At 56.4% G+C, this 20,623-nt stretch overlaps 2 protein-coding genes, 1 long non-coding RNA gene and 4 other non-coding genes across 8 annotated transcripts; 2 read left to right on the forward strand and 5 right to left on the reverse strand.

The window, feature by feature from the left end:
- The first annotated feature begins 1,672 nt into the window (after positions 1-1,672).
- Positions 1,673-6,346, forward strand: RCC1 (regulator of chromosome condensation 1). 2 transcript variants are annotated; one of them, XM_029080257.2, is made up of 10 exons: positions 1,673-1,769; positions 2,612-2,692; positions 3,044-3,231; positions 3,365-3,544; positions 3,633-3,729; positions 4,044-4,166; positions 4,367-4,522; positions 4,622-4,741; positions 4,862-5,014; positions 5,477-6,346. In XM_029080257.2, the coding sequence occupies exons 2-10, from the start codon at positions 2,620-2,622 to the stop codon at positions 5,650-5,652; spliced, it is 1,266 nt and encodes a 421-aa protein (XP_028936090.1). In that variant the 5' UTR covers positions 1,673-1,769; positions 2,612-2,619; the 3' UTR covers positions 5,653-6,346. The 2 variants fall into 2 exon arrangements, with proteins under 2 accessions (XP_028936090.1, XP_028936091.1); XM_029080258.1 differs by lacking the exon at positions 1,673-1,769 and adding an exon at positions 2,208-2,461.
- A 1,357-nt stretch (positions 6,347-7,703) lies between these two features.
- LOC100089150 (tRNA selenocysteine 1 associated protein 1) lies at positions 7,704-14,179 on the forward strand. Its single transcript, XM_029080924.2, has 9 exons — positions 7,704-7,805; positions 9,510-9,607; positions 10,749-10,848; positions 11,997-12,049; positions 12,166-12,297; positions 12,553-12,672; positions 13,192-13,354; positions 13,686-13,719; positions 13,957-14,179. Exons 1-9 carry the CDS (start codon positions 7,779-7,781, stop codon positions 14,091-14,093), a joined length of 864 nt encoding a protein of 287 aa, XP_028936757.1. The 5' UTR covers positions 7,704-7,778; the 3' UTR covers positions 14,094-14,179.
- Positions 14,180-14,827: 648 nt separating this feature from the next.
- Positions 14,828-17,422, reverse strand: LOC107547267. Its single transcript, XR_001604219.2, has 5 exons — positions 17,389-17,422; positions 16,257-16,323; positions 15,568-15,667; positions 15,259-15,324; positions 14,828-14,991 (listed from the first exon to the last, which is right to left on the reverse strand). It is a non-coding gene; the product is annotated as an uncharacterized LOC107547267 (long non-coding RNA).
- Positions 15,064-15,134, reverse strand: LOC114817583. Its single transcript, XR_003765446.1, has one exon. It is a non-coding gene; the product is annotated as a small nucleolar RNA SNORD99 (small nucleolar RNA).
- Positions 15,396-15,523, reverse strand: LOC114817571. The gene has a single exon (XR_003765434.1). It is a non-coding gene; the product is annotated as a small nucleolar RNA SNORA61 (small nucleolar RNA).
- On the reverse strand, positions 15,750-15,880 carry LOC114817598. Its single transcript, XR_003765459.1, has one exon. It is a non-coding gene; the product is annotated as a small nucleolar RNA SNORA44 (small nucleolar RNA).
- On the reverse strand, positions 16,419-16,552 carry LOC114817592. The gene has a single exon (XR_003765454.1). It is a non-coding gene; the product is annotated as a small nucleolar RNA SNORA16B/SNORA16A family (small nucleolar RNA).
- Positions 17,423-20,623: the final 3,201 nt, after the last annotated feature.

The raw sequence follows: 20,623 nt of genomic DNA on the forward strand, positions 1-20,623 counted from the left end.
CTGCATAATGACATTAGGGAAGGCTGGGGCTCATTGAGGTTTATCTTGGTATACCAGCAGACTATAGGACACCAGTATCCTAGTAGATATTGTGGACAATGATCACCTCCAGCGTTGAGCCCTGATTACCAGTCTCTACCCTCCCCCTTTCCCAGGCATGGGGTGTGACCTGGTTTTCACCTCCTAAATATACTACCCCAGGCTATGCTGTCCAGGCTGATGGGCTGCCCTCATGTTAGGGCCCATCAAAGAGGCTCCAACTTCAGATATCACTTGACACATGCACTCATCTGGAAACAACCTCGTCTACCATTTAATCTATGGGCTGTAAGCCCCTTTGCTGTAAATCAATTTTGTCAGTCTCCCCGTTTTACACTAAACTTTTTGTGGATTAATTCATCCTCCCACATAAACTGTATTTCTGTGCTCACTTTTCTGGTTCCTTGTGCTGAAGTTTGTCTCCACCTTTATCTTAGAAGTCATTCAGGCCAAGCACTGGCATAATTGGGCAGTCTCTGGGCTTACCCTAGATGGGACTGGGCTAAGAGCTGTGGCAACGCCAGGGACAAAAGTTGGAGGAAAGATAAGGTTGGCAGAGCAATCAGACACTGGTTCTGTTAGCTGGTGTGCTGTGACTATCATCTGCTTTAAGGAATCAGTGCCAACAGTGCAAGAAGACAAGATGCAGGGAGGTTTGGGGCAAATCTTGGGTTGGAGTCGGGGCTGCATTCATTCAGTTGTATTTATTGAGCGCTTACTGTGTAGTGGATAGAGCACAGGCTTGGGAGACAAGGTCATGCGTTCTAATTCTGCCACTTGTCTGCTTGGGCAAGTCACTTCTTCAATTCTCTGGACCTCCCTTCCCTCATCTGTAAAATGGGGATTAAGACTGTGAGCCCTCTGGGACAGGGACTGTCCAACCCGATTATCTTGTATCCACCCCAGTGCTTAGAACAGTGCCCGGCACATAGTAAATAATTAACAAATGCCATACTTTTTATAACTAAGCGATTGGTAGAGTACAATATAATAATACACACACATTCCCTGCCCAGAAGGAGCTTATGGGCTGCAGGCATCTTTAAACCCACGGGTGGGAGAGCAGGTCTGGACCCGGGGCCGAAGGCATAATAAGAAAGAATAATAAGAAAGGTATTTGTTAAGCGCTTACTATGTGCCGAGCACTGTTCTAAGCGCTGGGGTAAACACAGGGGAATCAGGTTGTCCCACGTGGGGCTCACACTTAATCCCCATTTTACAGATGAGGGAACTGAGGCACAGAGAAGTTAAGTGACTTGCCCACAGTCACACAGCTGACAAGTGGCAGAGCTGGGATTTGAACTCATGAGCCCTGACTCCAAAGCCCATGCTCTTTCCACTGCGCCACGCTGCTTCTCAAGGCATGGAGGTTGGTCCGTTCAAACTGACCCATGCAGGTCTTTCCCCTCTCCACTGGCTGTCATATCTGGTCCGCTCAGCTCGTCTGGGGTGGGAGGACGAGAGTGGGCAAACGTGTCAGGGAGGGAGGGGGCTGCGGGCGCCTGTTATCGGTAAATATGGTACCGTATTAAACGTCCGACGGCGCAGCGAGGCCCAGGCAGGAGCCCGGACCCGCGGCGGCGTAGTGACAGGCAGTTCCCAAAGTGGCCAGCAGGAGCCGCCAGTCCACGGTTCGGGGAATCCCGATGGCCCGCAGAGCGCATGCTCCGGAGCAGAGCGCGGCCCGGCCCCGGGAGCGGTGTACTTGCGTGCGGTAACCCCGTGCAGAGGTAAGATTTCCCCCCCCGCGTCCTCCGTCCCCCGGATCGTCCACCCCGGGTCCAAACCGAGGGAGCGGGGGAGGGAGAGCTGGTGCCTAACTCCAGCGAGACGTCTGGAAAGCGGTAAAGCCGAGCGCGGTTCGGCCCCACGTGAAACCTCCAGGCTGGAGGAAGCGGTGGGTGCGCGCGCACGCACCCCCCCCCTCTTCCGCCCGCGCGGCTGTTTCCAGGGTCCCCGCGCGCCGGCAAGGACGCTGGGGGTCGCGCGCACGCTCGGAGCGGCCCCCGCGCGGCAGAGCGCCCCCCTCCGGACTCCCGGAGGAGTTGTCCGTCCCTCTCCCCCCTCCCCACGTGGCGTCCTCTGCGCCTGCGCCGGGCGGGAAATTCAAATCGCTGCCACTCCGCTCCTTGGGGCGAGGGGTCGCGGGATGGCGGAGCCCCCCTCCCCACCTCCAGGCCCGTTTGCACCTCGTCTTCCCGCCCCGTCGTCACCTCGTTGGAGGCGGCGTTTCCGGGGCGGGGACAGCCACCGGCCCCTCCCCCGTCGGGACACAGAGCTCGTTGTGCAAGACGCTGGGGCTACGGGCTGCGTGGCGTGGAGAAGTCCGGGGGCTCCTGGAGCCCATTCTCCCCGGGCCCTTTAGTTCGAGGCCAGACCCGGGGAGCGCTTAGTACAGTGCTCCGCACACAGCAAGCGTGCAGTAAGTACGAGCGAATGAATGGAAGTCGGGCGACGGAGCCTCCTCTCCCCCGCCAGGGACGCGGGGGTCGTCGGAGAGCAGGGGCCGGTGCAAGCTTCTGGAGCGCAGGGTCCTGACCCTGGTTCCTTTCCTCTCCATCCTTTGCTCCAGGCAGCAGCATGTCGGCGAAGCGCTCCGCCAAGAGGACACCCCCCTCTGAACCGGCAGTGCACGGCAGCAAGAAGGTTAAAGGTATCGAGGTCTCTCCCGGTTTGGAATGGAAGGGTTGGGGGGAGGTTGGACCCTGATACCCAAACGGGACCCTGGAGAAAGTATTGCCCACTGGACGTGCTCTGGAGCGGGGGGCGGGCGTGCTCTTGAAATCTTCTTCCAGACTTCCTGGGTCTCCGGGAGCCCCGCGCCAGTGCAGGGATCGGGACACAGAGGTCAACCTACCGCTGCTGTCCCCGGAGCGGCCCACCCACCAATCTCAGTCCCCCGTCCGTCTGGGTTGGGGCCCGCGACCCCGGAGCTCGATGCTCGGCCTAAGTGGCTCCTTGGTGCCGGCCGAGCGTGACGCCGTCCCTGCTTTCCCCTTTGCAGTCTCGCACCCGTCACACCGGTCAGAGCCTGGCCTGGTGCTGACCCTGGGCCAGGGAGACGTCGGGCAGTTGGGCCTGGGCGAGGACGTGATGGAGCGGAAGAAGCCGGCCCTCGTGGCGCTGCCGGAGAGGATCGTGCAGGCGGAAGCCGGGGGGATGCACACCGTGTGCCTGGGCGAGAGCGGCACCGTGAGTCTCTGAGGGCCTTGTCTGTCTCGCGTGATTGTCTCCGTCCCCCCCGAGCTGGCCGGTTGCGTCTGTCTGGCTGTCCCCCGCCCCCGGGGCCGCACTGACGGACAGTTTCCGGTTTGATTTTGGGTAGATCTACTCATTTGGCTGCAACGACGAGGGGGCGCTGGGCCGGGACACGACGACGGAGGGCTCCGAGACCACCCCCGGGAAGGTGGAGCTGCCGGCTAAGACGGTGCAGGTGTCGGCGGGGGACAGCCATACGGCGGCGTTGACCGAGGATGGCCGGGTCTTCCTCTGGGGCTCCTTCCGGGTAGGTCCCTGCCCCCGCCAGAGAATTAACGTGCAATTGCTCCCCCTGGCTCAATTTGCCCAATGACTGGCTTCTCCCCTTTCTCCAGGACAACAATGGGGTGATCGGGCTGCTGGAGCCCATGAAAAAGAGCGCCGTCCCCGTACAGGTGCAACTCGATGCACCCGTCATCAAAGTGGCTTCAGGTGAGAGGGGCGTGGGGGGTGTGGGCGCCTCGGGGGGCTGCCCTGTGGGGACTGTGGGGGCAGTTCCAGGCCAGCCTTCCCTCTCCCTCTAGGTGCAGAGCCGACCGGGACAGTGGGATGGGGCCAGGGGTCCTGCCGACCGGGACAGGGATCTGGCCAAGCGGCTACCCTGTGTAGTGTTGTGGGAGGGGGTCTCTCCTCATTTCTTGGGTCTCAGCACCCCCCCAGCGCAGCAGGCAGAAGCTAGGATTCCGATCCCAGATGTGTCACTCGTGGAACCTCCCCTTCCCTCTCTCCTTCCCTTGTTTTCCCAGGCAACGACCACCTGGTGATGCTGACGGCAGACGGCGAACTGTACACCTCCGGCTGTGGGGAACAGGGCCAGCTGGGCAGGGTGCCCGAGCTCTTTGCCAACCGTGGGGGCAGGAAAGGACTGGGTGAGTGTCCCACTAGCCAGAGTCAGCAGGGACTGCTGTGGCCCATGGTATTAGGGGCTGGGGCCAGAGAGGGGAGAGGTCCAGGTGACTCCCTTGGGTGCTGAGGGGCCAAAGGCCCAGGTCCCAGGGAGCAGCACCCCCACCGTGCCAGCCAACGCCTGACACCCCCTCCCGTCCCCACCTTTTTCCACTTGACCCAGGTCGCCTGCTGGTCCCCCAGTGCGTCGTGCTAAAAGCCAAGGGCAGCCGGGGGTCCGTGCGCTTCCAGGACGTGTTCTGCGGCGCCTACTTCACCTTCGCCGTCAGCCGAGAGGGCCACGTTTACGGCTTCGGCCTCTCCAACTACCACCAACTCGGTGAGCATGGCAGCAGTGGGGTCGAGGGGAGGTCCTCCCAGGTTCCTGGGACACGGGACCTCACCAGGCCGGGCTGACGACTGTTGGTTATCTGCACAGGGACCGAGGGCACCGAGCCCTGCTTCGCGCCACAGAACCTGACCTCATTCAAGAACTCGACCAAGTCCTGGGTGGGCTTCTCAGGGGGACAGCACCACACCATCTGCCTGGACTCGGAGGGTGAGCGGACCCCACGGGCGGTAGGCCGGGAGGGGGCCGGTGCCATGGGGACGAGGGTGCAGCTGCTGGGGGTCCCTCCCACCCTTGGTTTACTCGTCTTCCTTTGCTCCTCTTCCGCAGGGACGGCCCACAGCCTGGGCCGGGCGGAGTACGGCCGTCTGGGGTTGGGGGCAGGGGCAGAGGAGAAGAGCGTCCCCACGCCCATCCCCGCGCTGCCCGCCGTCTCGTCTGTCGCTTGTGGAGCATCTGTAGGCTACGCCGTGGCTAAGGACGGTAAGTGCTGGACGGGGCACGGGGGTTAGGGAAGCATTCTGTCGCTCTGTGTCTCCCTCCCCCTTTATCTCTCTCTGTGTCTCCAGCAACCAGTTCCCTCGTTCATTCATTCAGACGTATTTATTGAGCGCTTAGTGTGTGTGGAGCACTGTACTAAGCACTTGGAATGTACAATGCGGCAACAGATACAGTCCCTGCCCAACAGCAGGCTCACAGTCTAAAACCGGGCGCATAGTCTAAAAACAGTCACAGCATAGCGGGAAGGGAGCAGTTTGGCTTCCGGTCGCTGTGTGTCTACAGCCAAGACACGTCACTCCTCTAGGTCTCGGTTTCCCCGTTGCTGCTCTGGGAAGTTACACTGAGAACCCAGGCAACAAAGAGCTTTGGCAATCCCACACTGGGCGGACCCTCCCGGATTTTGGATGTGCCTGGCGACACCACCCCATCCCTGTCTCTCTGCAGGTAGAGTCTTCGCATGGGGCATGGGCACCAACTTCCAGCTGGGAACCGGGGAAGAGGATGATGCTTGGAGCCCCGTGGAGATGGCGGGCAAACAGCTGGAGAACCGCATGGTCCTGTCTGTGTCCAGTGGGGGCCAGCACACCGTCCTCCTGGTGAAAGACAGGGGCCAGAGCTGATGGAGCCGGCCCTACCCACCCCGGGGCAGGGCGCCTGCCTGACCCAGTGGCTGGTAGCTCTGACTGGTCTGCAAAACACGGGTCCCTCTCACCCCTCCCCCTGTGAACGAATGGAGTCCAGCCCCCTTACCCCAACCTCCTCCGGAGGCTCCCGTGGATCTTGGACAGTCGGTCCTGGGGCCCGGTTGGTGCCTTGCAAAGAAGCAAAATGTTTCCGCCTGCAGCCCTGTGGGCACCGTCCCTTTCTCCTTGTGTTTTAATGTTCGGTCTGGAGCACCCAGAGCTCCCCCCTCACCCCCGCCCATGCCGTCATTTAAAACCCACCCATGCTCATCCCTGCACAGCCGCATCTGGGTAGACCCCCACGGTGCCAGACAAACCGTGGGGCAGGAGGGGGGCTCTTCTGCTCTCCACACCCAAACGGCCCACAGCACGACGGAGCAGCTGGCCGGACCTGGCGGACCCCTCTCCCGAAGATGCCCCTGCGGGGCAGCGGGGCAGCCCGCCTTTCCTCGTCTCCAGAGCCGACAGCAGGAACTGGGGGAACTTTTATAAACTAATTTATAGTGGGGTTGGGGTGGGTGTGGTATGATTAATGGGCTTGGAAAAGAGTTCTGATTTTGCAGAGTGTTGAAAATATTTTGCTGGGGAGAAGGACATTTTATAACAATAAATTTTTTGAGTTTGGATAAAACCAGTCTCTCCAGGGACCTTTGGCAGCCAGAGGGACGCATTGAAGCAGAGCTGTGGAAGGGGCAAGAGGAGGGGGGGGCCATGAGAGTCATGTCTGGTGTAAACCCAAAGTCTGGGCTCGTTGGAGGCTCCCGTGCCTTGCTGACTGGAGAGAGGGTTCTTGGCCAAGACAGGATAATAAGAAGGAGGAGGCTGGATTGTGGCTCCAGTTGAAAAGACTGAACGACATCGGGAAGAGACGCTAATAATAATAATGTTGGTATTTGTTCAGTGCTTACTATGTGTGGGGCACTGTTCTAAGCGCTGGGGTAGGTACAGGGTGATCGGGTTAGGGTTAGTCTTAATCGCCATTTTACGGATGAGGTCACTGAGGCACAGAGAAGTTAAAGTGACTTGGCCAAAGTCACACGACAGACAAGTGGCAGAGTTGGGATTCGAACCCATGACCTCTGACTCCCAAGCTCAGGCTCTTTCCACTGAGCCACGCTGTTTTTGAAGAATGGGGTTTCTTGGAGATCTGCATTTCTCCCTAAACCTGGCCCGAGTCCATGAGGTCCTGGTTTCTAATCCCCCTCCACCACTTCATTCAATTGTATTTATTGAGCACTTCCTATGTGCGGAGCACTGTACTAAGCGCTTGGAATGTCCACTTCGGCGACAACACACTTGTCTGCTGTGTGACTTGGGGCGAGTGGCCTCACTGCTCTGTGCCTCGGTGACCTCATCTGTAAAATGGGGACGAAGACAGGGAGCAGCCCCACGTGGGGCAGGGACTGTGGCCCACCTCACTAACCGACAGCTCCCCCAGCGCTTGGAACGCTGCTAGAGAAGCAGCGTGGCTCAGTGGAAAGAGCATAGGCTTTGGAGTCAGAGGTCATGAGTTCGAATCCCAGCTCTGCCACTTATCAGCTGTGTGACTGTGGGCAAGTCACTTAACTTCTCTGGGCCTCAGTGACCTCATCTGTAAAATGGGGATTAAGACTGTGAGCCCCACGTGGGACAACCTGATTCCCCCGTGTCTCCCCCAGCGCTTAGAACAGTGCTCTGCACATAGTAAGCGCTTAACAAATACCAACATTATTATTATTATTATTATTAACGGTGCTCAGCACATAGTAAGCGCTTAAGAAGTATCCCTTTATCACTTTGGGAGCCGGTCCCGCCTCGGGTCTCATGAAAAATGCGGAGAGGTGGATCGCTGGCGCGGATCGGAGCCGGCTCCGGGAGGCCCCTACGGAGCATGCGCGCTGGGCCGGGCCGCGGCGCCTGCGCGCTGGGCCGGGCCGCGGCGCCTGCGCGCTGGGCCGGGCCGCGGCGCCTGCGCGCTGGGCCGGGCCGCGGCGCCTGCGCGCTGGGCCGGGCGGAGGGTGGCCGAGGCGGCCGGGCGCTGGCTGGCTCCGGCGGCCCCCGGCCCGGGGCGGCGCAGGGAGGCCATGGCGGCCAGCCTCTGGATGGGGGACGTGAGTGGGGGCGGAGGCACCGGGGGGCGCGGGGAATACGGCGGGGAACGGGGCGCATGGAGGCCGCGGGGCCGCGGCGGACTCCACCGTCGAGTGGGCGCCGGCCGGCAGGGGGCGTGCTGAGGGGGAGGTGCCAGGATCCCGGAAGTGAAGGGGCGGGGCTACCGATTGAGTGACGGGTGCCAAGGAGCTGGTGCCAAAAATGCAGGGTGCTCTTTGTTCAGCGCTTACTATGTGCAAAGCACTGTTCTAAGCGCTGGGGGAAACAAGGTGAACAAGGTGAGGAGCAGCGTGGCTCCGTGGAAAGAGCCCGGGCTTTGGAGGCAGAGGTCATGGGTTCGAATCCCGGCGCAGCCACTTGTCAGCTGGGTGTCTGTGGGCAAGTCACTTCACTTCTCGGTGCCTCGGTGACCTCATTTGTAAAATGGGGGTGAAGACTGTGAGCCCCACGTGGGGCAACCTGATTCCCCTCTGTCTACCCCAGCGCTTAGAACAGTGCTCGGCACATAGTAAGCGCTTAATAAATACCAACTTAATATACTTAATAAATACCAACGGTGCTTGGCACCTAGTAAGCGCCTCACAAATACCGTCATTAATAATAATAATAGTGGTCATGGGTCATGGTTCGAATCCTGGCTCTGCCACTTGTCAGCTGTGTGACTGTGGGCAAGTCACTGCTCTGGGCCTCAGTGACCTCAACTGGAAAATGGGGATGAAGACTGGGAGCCTCACGTGGGACAACTTGATGACCCTGTATCTACCCCAGAGCTTAGAACAGTGCTCTGCACATAGTAAGCACTTAATAAATATTGTTATTATTATTAGTGGCGTTTATTAAGTGCTTACTAGGTGCCAAGCACCGTTCTAAGAGCTGGGGTAGGTAGAAGGTACTCAGGGTGTCCCAAGTGGGGCTCACAGGCATAACCCCCATTTTACAGATGAGGTCACTGAGGCACAGAGAATAATAATAATAATAATGTTATTAATTATTTTAATAATTATTAATAATGAATGTGTTAAGCACTTACTATGCGCAGAGCACTGTTCTAAGTGCTGGGGTAGATACAGGGTCATCAGGTGGTCCCACGTGAGGCTCACAGTTAATCCCCATTTTACAGATGAGGTAACTGAGGCACAGAGAAGTGAAGTGACTTTCCTAAAGTCACACATCCGACAAGTGGCGGAGCGGGGATTAGAACTCACGACCTCTGACTCCCAAGCCCAGACTCTTTCCACTATTATAGTGGGGGCAGGGCCTCCCACCCCCCACCTTATTTTTCTGTTCAGTCCATCAGTTGTATTTATTAAGTGCTTAGCGTGTTCAGAACACTGTGCTAAGTGTGGCTCAGTGGAAAGAGCATGAGTTTGGGAGTCAGAGGTCGTGGGTTCTAATCCAGACTCTGCCACTTGTCAGCTATGTGACTTTGGGCTAATCACTTAACTTCTCTATGCCTCAGTTACCTCATCTGTAAGATAGGGATTAAGACTGTGAGCCCCAGGTGGGACAACCTGATTACCTTGTATCTACCCAGCGCTTAGAACAGTGCTGGGCACATAGTAAGGGCTTATCAAATACAAAATTATTATTATCGGGAGAGTATATTACAACCAGAAACAGACATATTCCCTGACCACAACCCTTTCTTCATCCCCGGCCCTCCGAACCCACGGCTGCCCCTGACTGCGCCCGCCTGCCCACAGCTGGAACCCTACATGGACGAGAATTTCATCTCCAGAGCCTTTGCCACCATGGGGGAGACCGTGCTGAGCGTCAAGATCATCCGCAACAGACTGACAGGGTACCTCCTCCTCCCCAGCCTGCACCACCACTTCCTCCCCACCCTGCCATGAGGTGGACCAGTGAGAGAAGGGTGCAGTATCCCAGTCTGTGGGTTGGAAAGGCCAAAATGCCCTTTTCCCACTCCTCCCCCTCTACTTCCTGTCCCAGACTCAGGGACTTGTTCGATAGAGCATGGGTCTGGGAATCAGAAGGACCTGGGTTGGACTCCAGGCTCCGCCGCTTGTCTGCCATGCGACCCTGGGCAAATGATGCAATAATAATAATAATAATTTTGGTATTTGTTAAGCTCATACTATCCTAGGCGCTATACTAAGTGCTGGGTTAGCAAATCGGGTTGGACACAGCCCCTGTCCCACATGAGGTTCACAGTCTCAATCCCCATTTTACAGATGAGGTAACTGAGGCACAGTCAAGTGACTTGCCCGAGGTCACACAGCAGACAAGTGACAGAGCTGGGACATCTCTGTGCCTCAGTTACCTCGTCTGTTAAATGAGGATTGACTCTGAGCCCAATGTGGGATATGAACTCTGTCCAACCTGATTAGCTTGTATCTACCCCAGCACTTAGTACAGTGCCTGACACGTAGTAAGCACTTCACAAGTACCATGAAAAAAGAAGCAAAAGAACCCCGTCCCCCTTGGTGCTCTCTCCATGCTTCTAGCCATTCCCCTGATCCCTTGGGAAAGTACAGTTTAAAAGAGTTGGGAGACACCTTCCTTGCTCCCAGTGAGCGCACAGTCTAGGGGGTGAAACAGTTATTAATATAAATTAATAAATTATGGCTCTCTACATAAGTGCTGTAGGGCTGAGGGAGGGGTGAGTAAATCCAAGTAGAAGGGTGATACAGAAGGTAATGGGAGAGATGTGCCGTCAGTAAGGCATTGAAAGAGGGGGAGTGATCATTTGTCAGATATGAAGAGGGAAGGAGTTCCAGGCCAGAGGTGGGACATGGGCGAAAAGTCAGCATCCAAAGAGACAAGATCGAGGTACAGCGATTAAATTGGCATTAGAGGAGTGAAGTGTGCGGGCTGAGTTGTAGTAGGAAATTGTGGAAGCAAGGTAGGAGGGGGCAAGACGATTGAATGCTTTAAAACCTAAGGTAAGGGGTTTCCATTCCCTCTTCCTCCTTCCCGACCAGGATCCCTGCCGGCTACTGCTTCGTCGAGTTTGCCGATTTGGGCACCGCAGAGAAGTGTTTGCACAAAATCAACGGGAAGCCCCTCCCGGGAGCCACTCCGGTAAATTCCCTCTGGGCTCCACTGGCCGGCCCGCTAGCCGGGACTGCGGGCCGGGCAGAAATCCCAGGAGCGCGGCCGGCCGGGTGACCAGGGCCATCCTTTTTGCTCTCGGTTTTGTTGGCATTTTTACAGGTATTGGCAGACGCCCATTGTGGAAGGTACCTAGGCTCATTCAGTCAATCACTTGTGTTTGAATGCTTACTGTGTGTAGTGTCCTGTTTTATCTGCTTAGGCGAGTACAGTATAATCAAGTTGGTAGACAAGTTCCTTGCCCACAGTGAGCTAAGAGTCTAGAGAGCAAGACAGGCTTTAATATAAGTCAGTAAAGTGCAGATAGTCAGTTATATTTATTGAGCACTTACTGTGTGCAGAATACTCTACTAACGCTCTGGGGGAGTACAATATAACAAATATAACTGACACATTCTCTGCCCACAATGAGCTTACAGCTTAGAAGGGGAGACAGACATTAATATAAATAAATAATGAGTCGGACCTCAGGCCCCAACCAGGACCTACCCCAGCCATTTAGGGAGGGCCGGCCTCTCCCGCCAAAAGCCAGAGGGCTTAGCCCCAGCCGAGGGGAAGGGAAGTGGACGTGAATAGTTCGGACCATGGCTGGGGCCATGGATCGAGATCTTGGAGGGCTTGGCCCCAAGGTAGTCCATGTTCTGCCTAGAATGAGCCCAGGAGTCCAAGCAGGATTTTGGCGGATTTCTCTGTGGGTTTCTCTGCCCCTGGGCCAGGCCCTGCCCTCCGCACCGGGGAGCCCCCCGGGGTTGCGTGGGGACAGGGGTTTGAGCCTTTGCAGCCTCCTTCGGCCCCTGCCCCGGGGCTGAGGGGAGTCGAGCTGTTCCAAGGGCTTCTCGGGGAAGGCTCTATGGCTTTGGGAAAGGCAACACTGAGAGCACCATCAGTCGATCAATCGATCGTATTCATGGAGCGTTTATTTTCTGCGGAACACTCACTAGGCCTTTGGGAGGGTACGATATAACAGAGTTGGTAGCTCCATCAGGGGAAACCAGTCTTTCATCCCATTGGGTGGAACAGATAGACTCCTGTGCTCCCGTAGCCCTCATCCAGCTTCCGGCCCAAGGCCGTGCCCGGCGTCCGGCCCGATACCAATGCACAGCCTGTTCTTGTTGCAGTCCAAGCGCTTCAAGCTGAACTATGCCACCTACGGGAAACAGCCGGATAACAGGTGGGGGTGCTCAGGCAGGCCAGGGGCTGGGGTGGAGGGTGGCCTGGCTGGGCAGATGGGTGTGGGGGGGGCGGCTAGGGAATCCCTTGTTGAGTTTGCCCCTCTGCTGCCCACAGTCCCGAGTACTCACTCTTCGTGGGGGACCTGAGCCCAGACGTGGACGATGGCATCTTGTACGAGTTCTTCGTCAAGGCCTACCCCTCCTGCCGGGGGGGCAAGGTGGTGCTGGACCCTGCCGGCATCTCCAAGTGAGACGTGACCCTCCCTCCGCCCCCCCAAAGGGCTCCGTTTATCCTCTTCCCACGGCTCGTTTGGGGCGACCCTGGGTCCTCTGGCATAGGAGCGGGGAGGAAGCAGGAGCCCCATCTCTGACCCCCACATAGGGCACCCTGGGGCTCCTGGCCTCATGCTGCCAGTTTTGGTGGAAACCTGTTGGTGCGCATTTGGGGTGGTTGTGGGGAGAAAGGGGCGGGCACTGGGTCAGCAGCGGTGTTTCCCCGCAGAGGCTACGGCTTTGTGAAGTTCACGGACGAGCTGGAGCAGAAGCGGGCGCTGACGGAGTGCCAGGGCGCCGTGGGGCTCGGCTTGAAGCCGGTGCGTTTGAGTGTGGCCATCCCCAAAGCGTGAGTAGTGGGCCGCGGGTGGCCAGGGACAGTGTAGGGAGGGGGGGACCCAGTAGGAGCACACCGTGGCCTTTTCCTGGTCCTCCAAGCCTGTCAGATGCCACCCCTTCCGGGAGGCCCTCTTTGCCAGGACGCCCCTTCCCCCTCCCGTCCTGATCGGGCTGGGGGTTTGTGGAGCGTCCAGGCCTCCGGTGGGTCCGTGATACTCCCCACTCAACTGGGAAGGGCAGGATCACCCGCCCCCCAAGACACACCCCAGCCCTGGGCTCTAGCACTCGGGGCACAGTGCCTCTGCCACTCCACCTCCCTCCAGGTCCCTCCTCAAACCAGCCCTGAGTGGCATTGGCTCTGAGTTTTGAAAAAGAGGCTGTGGCCAGATGATGGTGTCTGGGGCAGTCCTTGTCCCGTGGGCAGGTGGGCTAGAGGCGGCCTCTGGACACTGGGTTGGCGGGGAGGGGGAGCAGTCCTGGAGCTCCCCAAAAACGGGCACTAGCCACAACACCTCCCTGTGCTGGCCAGGAACCGGGTGAAGACGGTGGAGTACAGCCAGATGTACAGTTACAATTACAACCAGTACTACCAACAGTACCAGAACTACTACGCCCAGTGGGGGTACGACCAGAACACGGGCAGCTACAGCTACAGCTACCCACACTACGGCTACACCCAGAGCACCATGCAGGTCAGCGGCCCCTGGGGTGGACGTCGGGAGCCCTCCCAGCAGATAGTCCCGTCCCTCCCAGCCCAGGGGACTTGTTCTGAGGACATTAGTGGGCTGTTCAGAGGGGCACCATTCATTCATTCATTGTCGTATTTATTGAGTGCTTACTGTGTGCGGGGCACTGTACTAAGCGCTTGGAAAGTACAGTTCAGCAACAACCAGAGACAGTCCCTACCCCCGAGAACAGACTCTGAGATTGGCACATCGCCTTGGGGCTGTTAAAGATCCAAGGTTAACAATAACTTCCCCCTTCCCTCTGTGCTCCTCCTCTTGGGCCCTGCACATCCAACAGACGTACGAAGAAGTGGGTGACGACGCTTTGGAAGGTGAAGTTGTGTCTCCTCTCCTCTCCCTCCCCCCCAAAACCTTCTCCCCACCCACTTTAGCCAACTAATCAAGCTTGACTGAATCCCCTCACTCCCAACCAGCACCCCATTCAGGGCTCAAATGTGCCCACCACTGCCTCTGCCCTCTCCCCTCTCCCCATCCCACTCCTGAAAGTGGGGCAGCGGGTGGGGCGGAGCAGCCACTGACCACCAGCCCCACCGGTCTCCTCCTGGCAGACCCCACGCCTCAGCTGGACGTGAGTGAAGCCAACAGGGAGTTCATGGAGCAGAGCGAGGAGCTGTACGAAGCCCTGATGGAGTGTCACTGGCAGCCGCTGGACTCAGTGCTGGCCGAGATCCCTGTCAGCCTCTAGCCGGACATGCCCCTGCCCACCCTGCAGTTGTTTTAAACTGAAAACTTTTACTTTTTTACCTAAGTTATAAAGTAATTACCAATTCAGATGTGCTGTGTTGTCAGTCCACAGAAGGGAATGGGGCCCTTCCGTGCCTCATTCTTAATGACCCACTCTAGCTCCTGTGAGAGCCCTTTTGGTTAAAAGCCCAAATGCACTGAGGTCCAGCCTCTTCCACAACTGCAGCCTCCTGGTAAGGCCCTGCCACCCAAGGAAGCTGTAGTTTAATGTCTTTCTCCCCCTCTAGACTCATTGTGGGAAGAGAATTCCTGGTGTTTTATTGTACTTCAGGGCTCTCCACACAATAGATTGACTGAAGCAGACAAGAGAAACTCCCATCTTCCATCTGCCCCCTGCCTTCAACCAAATAGTCCTGCCCTGCAGACTCCAGAGCAAAATATAGGTAAAGAAATGGACTAAGCCCTGCGATACAGGCAAACCAGGTTGGGCATTCTGTCCCATATGGAGCTCAGTCTTAATCCCCATTTGACAGATGAGGTAATTGAGGCAGAATAATGAAGGCCATACAACAGACAAGTGGCTGAGCTGGGATTAAAACTTAGGTCATGGTGGATTCAATACCTCTTCTTCCAACTAGGCCTTGTCCCACCTATTTCTACCTAGTAGTAAGTACAGTGCTTAATATTCCTGCCCCTTGCCCCTAAGTACCCTCAGTCATAAGTCCAAACAAAGAATGATATTTATTTAGGTTCTTTATTATTAGGTGGTTGAGAATATACAATAGGAATCCTTTCTGGCCCTAAGGTCAGTTGTAGACATGTACAAGCACAACAAATCCTTCTGCTTGCTTTCCAGCTCAGGAAGACACAGGGCTCCAACTTATCACGGTTCTTCACGCCTAGAGGGAGGGTAGGGGAGGAGGACCTGTGAGGGTAGCCCCAGGGCCCCAGCCCACCCAGGGTTAATTCACAGCTGGTCTCAGTCCCATATCCGCAAGTGTCATCCATACATGTCCACCATTGAGTGTCATCCTTAACCAGCAAGACCAGAGTAGTGTCCATCCCATCCCAAGGCTGTACTGAAACAGCCCCACCCCTGCCCCACTGTCATGGGGAAGGCCTTCCCAAGGTCCTGCCCCTTGCGGCACTGCTGCCAGCCGACTTACCCAGCACATGGCTACCGCCAACAGCAGCAGCCGGGTCTGGTGCCTCCACTGCCAACGCTCAGGCCTCTGTCAGGATGGGAACGCAAATTAGGAAGCAGCTCTGAGGCCCTCCCACTACCGGACAAAGGCTCTCAGGTGATTGTGAGGACCGGGCCTGGTCCGCTGTCTCCACACCGGACACTCGGGCCCGCATCCAGTTCCTTTCCCTCCATTTACGACCACCCAGGTCGGTGTGCAGACCTGATGGGAAAGGGATCCAGAGGGTGGGTAGGGTGGATGGGTAGGGGGCAACGGCCATTCGCCTCTCACCTGTGCCGGTGGCTGGTGGCAAAGTCTGCACTCTTTTCCTTGACAAGTTGGGTCTGTGGTCAGGCCCCATCGGCGCTAGCCGGGCTCCGGCGCGTTGGCCCTAGGTCAGGAGAGGCGGGTCAGGGGGCGTTGGGGAGGGGGGTCCGGGGGCAAATCCGGGAGAAGGTTTGCGGCCCGCGGGCAACTGTGGGAGAGCCGAGTGGCAGCACCAGGCACGGCAGGCTCTGCGCTGTCAAAGTCTCTCCAGGCTGTTGTGGCATGCAGTTGGAGACGCCGAGGCTACTGCGTCCAGCCTCGGCCCTTGAACATGCCGAGGGAGCCCACCTACCGCCGCCCATCCAGACCCGATTCCGGCCCGACTCGCTTCTATTCATTCATTCAATAGTATTTATTGAGCGCTTACTATGTGCAGAGCACTGTACTAAGCGCTTGGAATGGACAAATCGGCAACAGAGAGACAGTCCCTGCCCTTTGACGGGCTTACAGTCTAATCGGGGGAGACGGGCAGACGAGAACAATGGCAATAGAGTCAAGGGGAAGAACATCTCCTAAAAACAATGGCAAATAAATAGAATCAGGGTGATGTACATCTCATTAAACAAAACAGGGTGATGAAGATGGCGCTTAGTACAGTGCCTAACACATGGTAAGTGCCTAACCGATGCTAAAGTTATTATCCCGCGATTCACCTGGACTCCTGGCCGGGAGGCCGGGAGGGATCCGCTCTCCGCTTCATGCTGACGGCGTGTTCTGGGGCTGGGGGCGGAAAAAATAATCGGATGACCCCTGGGTTCCCACCAAGTCTTTACGCTCTCCCAAAGCGCGACTCCGCGCGGCATTCGGGCAGCGACTCATGTCTTTTCCCGAAATGTTGCGGGCCGGTTACCGCAAACCGAACAGCGACCGTCGAGGAAAAGATCACTTTGGGCTCCTTTTTGACTACACCCGCCACGGACGGAGCGGGGCAGCTTCGATAAGGGCCGAGGGGATTCCCCCCCCGGGACCCCAACCACAAACCTCCCCGGTTATTTATGTGCATTATCCACTGAGCGCCTATTATTCAATAAGCGTATTTATTGAGCGCTTATTATATGCAGAGCACTGTACTAAGCGCTTAGAATGTACACCTCGGCAACAGATAATGACGGGCTCACTATCATCTGTAAAATGGGCCTTAAGACACGTGAGGCATGACCTGATTCCCCTGTAATAATGATGGTATTTGTTAAGCGCTTACTATGTGCAGAGCACTGTTCTAAGCGCTGGGGTAGACACAGGGGAATCAGGTTGTCCCACGTGGGGCTCACAGACTTCATCCCCATTTTACAGATGAGGTAACTGGGGCACAGAGAAGTGAAGCGACTTGCCCACAGTCACACAAATCTCCCCCAGCGCTAAGAGCAGTGCTCTGCACATAGTAAGCGCTTAACAAATACCAACATCATCATTGTCATCATTATCATTATATCCCAACCACTCTATTAAAAGCTCAGGTTAATACAAAAATAACCTGGTCGGTTACAGCCTCTGCCCCACAAGGGGCTGGGGGGGGGGTCTTAGAGGGTATTTAAATCTCAGGCTCTCGATGAGAAAAGGCGAGGAAATCAAGCCACCCAAGGTCACCGAGGAGGCAAATGGCGGAGCTGGGGATGCAACCCAGGTCGCCTTCAGGCCCAAGTCCTTTGCTTTTTCCATCCTTTTCCGAATTCCAAGCGACGGTGCGGCATCCCGAGTGGGGGGACGAAAGCAAGGTGCCTGCCCGAGGACCGGCCCCCGCAGGGCAGGGAAGTCGGGCCCTGCAACCAACGCTCTGCTACTCACCCGGCGCCTCGCTGCGGGGTCCACAGAGAAAGAAAGAAACGCCCCCTGGCGCCCGCTTTTATGCTCGCGCCTCCCTCCGGTGGCGCTCGCTGATTGGCTGGTCCGGAGCGCGCGACCTGCACAGCCCTCTGGGAATTGTAGTCCGCGGAGCGCACGACCTGCACAGCCCTCTGGGAATTGTAGTCCGCGGAGCGCGCCAGCCCCGGCCACTGATTGGTCGGCCGGCCACTGACCCCGCCCCCCACCTCCCGGGACCCTCCAAACCTTCTGCGAAACGTTGGGGGAGCCGCCTCTCCCTTGCTGGCCTGCTCCAAACTGACTCAGTGGAGAAAGCCACGGGCCTGGGAGGCGGAAGGACCTGGGTTGCCATCCCAGCTCGGCCACGTGACCCTGCTGTGTCAACCTTGGACAAGTCACTTCACTTCTCTGGGCCTCAGGTACCTCATCTGGAAAATGGGGATTAACCGTGAGCCTCACGTGGGACAACCTGTTGACCCTGTATCTACCCCAGCGCTTAGAACAGTGCTCGGCACATAGTAAGCGCTTAACAAATACCAACATTATTATTATTATCCATCCCAACGCCTGGAACGGTGTTTGGCACTTTAAAGCACTTAACAAGTACCATAATCGTTATTATTAAACTGGGGCGAGGCCGAAGCAGACGTTAGTGTAAGCGCCTTCCTGGCGAAGAGTTGAGGCCTTGGTTTTGTGCTTTCTAGCCCCCAAGTATTCATTCAATAGTATTTATTGAGCGCTTACTATGTGCAGAGCACCGTACTAAGCGCTTGGAATGAACAAGTCGGCAACAGATAGAGACAGTCCCTGCCGTTTGACGGGTTTACGGTCTAATCGGGGGAGACGGACAGACGAGAACAATGGCGATAAATAGAGTCAAGGGGAAGAACATCTCGTAAAAACAATGGCAACTAAATAGAATAAAGGCGATGTACATTTCGTTAACAAAATAAATAGGGTAATGAAGATATATACAGTTGAGCAGACGAGTACGGTGCTGAGGGGATGGGAAGGTAGAGGGGGAGGAGCAGAGGGAAATGGGGGGAAAAGAGGGTTAAAATGCTAAGAGGTGAAGGGGGGGCGGTACAGGGAGTAGAGGGAGAAGGGGAGCTCAGTCTGGGAAGGCCTCTTGGAGGAGGTGAGTTTTAAGTAGGGTTTTGAAGAGGGGAAGAGAATCAGTTTGGCGGAGGTGAGGAGGGAGGGCGTTCCGGAACCGCGGGAGGACCAGGTCCAGGGGTCGACGGCGGGATAGGCGAGACCGAGGGATGGTGAGGAGGTGGGCGGCGGAGGAGCGGAGCGTGCGGGGTGGGCGGTAGAAAGAGAGAAGGGAGGAGAGGTAGGAAGGGGTGAGGTGATGGAGAGCCTCGAAGCCTAGAGTGAGGAGTTTTTGTTTGGAGCGGAGGTCAATAGGCAACCACTGGAGTTGTTTAAGAAGGGGAGTGACAGGCCCAGATCGTTTCTGCAGGAAGATGAGCCAGGCAGCGGAGTGAAGAATAGACCGGAGCGGGGCGAGAGAGGAGGAAGGGAGGTCAGAGAGAAGGCCGACACGGTAGTCTAGCCGGGATATAACGAGAGCCCGTAGCAGTAAAGGTAGCCGTCTGGGTGGAGAGGAAAGGGCGGATCTTGGCGATATTGTAAAGGTGAAACCGGCAGGTCTTGGTAACGGATAGGATGTGTGGGGTGAACGAGAGAGACGAGTACACCCCACAGTGTGCATTACACCCAGGGGGTGTTCAGTAAATACTAACGCTGCGTTCTTCTCTCCTAAGCCCTCGTTTCCCCAACTCACCACACCCCCACCTTATGCGTTGCCTTATACACTCGGCTTTGTGAATTAATAATAATAATAATGTTGGTATTTGTTAAGCGCTTACTATGTGCCGAGCACTGTTCTAAGCGCTGGGGTAGTCACAGGGGAATCAGGTTGTCCCACGTGGGGCTCACAGTCAATCCCCATTTTACAGATGAGGTAACTGAGGCACAGAGAAGTTAAGTGACTTGCCCAAAGTCACACAGCTGACAAGTGGCCGAGCCGGGATTCGAACCCATGAACTCTGACTCCAAAGCCCGTGCTCTTTCCACTGAGCCACGCTGCGACAGGGCATGATTTGGTGAAGAGAAGGGAGGACATTTCTGAGTAGGGTAAGGCACAAAGGTGCCAGAACGGTGTCGGGCCATTGAGTGGGTTTGCCCAGATGGAGTTCACTTCATGCTGTACGAAGGAGTCAACCACAACACAGTTGTGAGAAGCAGCGTGGCTTGGTGGCAAGAGCACGGGCTTGGGAGGCAGAGGTGGTGGGTTCTAATTCCGACTCCACCACTTATCAGCTTTGGGCAAGTCACTTGACTTCTCTGTGCCTCGGTTACCTCATCTGTAGAGAAGCAGCGTGGCTCAGCGGAAAGAGCCCGGGCTTGGGAGTCAAAGGTCATGAGTTCGAATGCCGGATCTGCCACTTGTCAGCTGTGTGACTGTGGGCAAGTCACTTAACTTCTCTGTGCCTCAGTTACCTCATTTGTAAAATGGGGATTAACTGTGAACCTCACGTGGGGCAACCTGATTACCCTGTATCTACCCCAGTGCTTAGAACAGTGCTCAGCACATAGTAAGCGCTTAACAAATACCAACATTATTATTATTATTAAAATGGGGATTAAGACTGTGAGCCCCAGGTGGGACAACCTGATGACCTTGTATCTACTCCAGTGCTTAGAACAATGCTTGGCACTGTAAGCGCTTAACAAATACTATCATTATTATTAACACTGTCAGATTCCCAGAGCCTATCAACCAATTGTCACCTATCCACTTGGTTTTGAACCCTTTAAGCACACCCTCCCCACTCTCAGCCCCACAGCACTTTTGTACACATCTGTAATTCATTTTAACGTCTGTCTCATCCTCTAGACTTTAAATTCCTTTTGGGAGGGGAATGTATCTACCAATTCTGCCGTATTGAACCCTCCCAAGACCCTATTACAGTCCTCTGCAGACAGTGAGCACTCAATAAGCACAGCTGATTGAGACAACCTGAGGATGAGATAGGCAGTCAGGCAGGTTCCACCCGCCCACTCTCCCACCTCCACCTCCCTGCCCCAAACCCAGAGTCTCTGCTCAGACGGACAGGCCGGCTTTGGGCCAGAGAGTCTCCTGACCAGGCAGCTGGCTTGGAGAAGCCCTCAGCCTATTTGCTCTCCCTTCGTGACTCTGTCAGACTTT

This window comes from Ornithorhynchus anatinus, chromosome 16 (genome assembly GCF_004115215.2).
Source record: "Ornithorhynchus anatinus isolate Pmale09 chromosome 16, mOrnAna1.pri.v4, whole genome shotgun sequence".
Lineage (NCBI taxonomy): Eukaryota > Metazoa > Chordata > Mammalia > Monotremata > Ornithorhynchidae > Ornithorhynchus > Ornithorhynchus anatinus.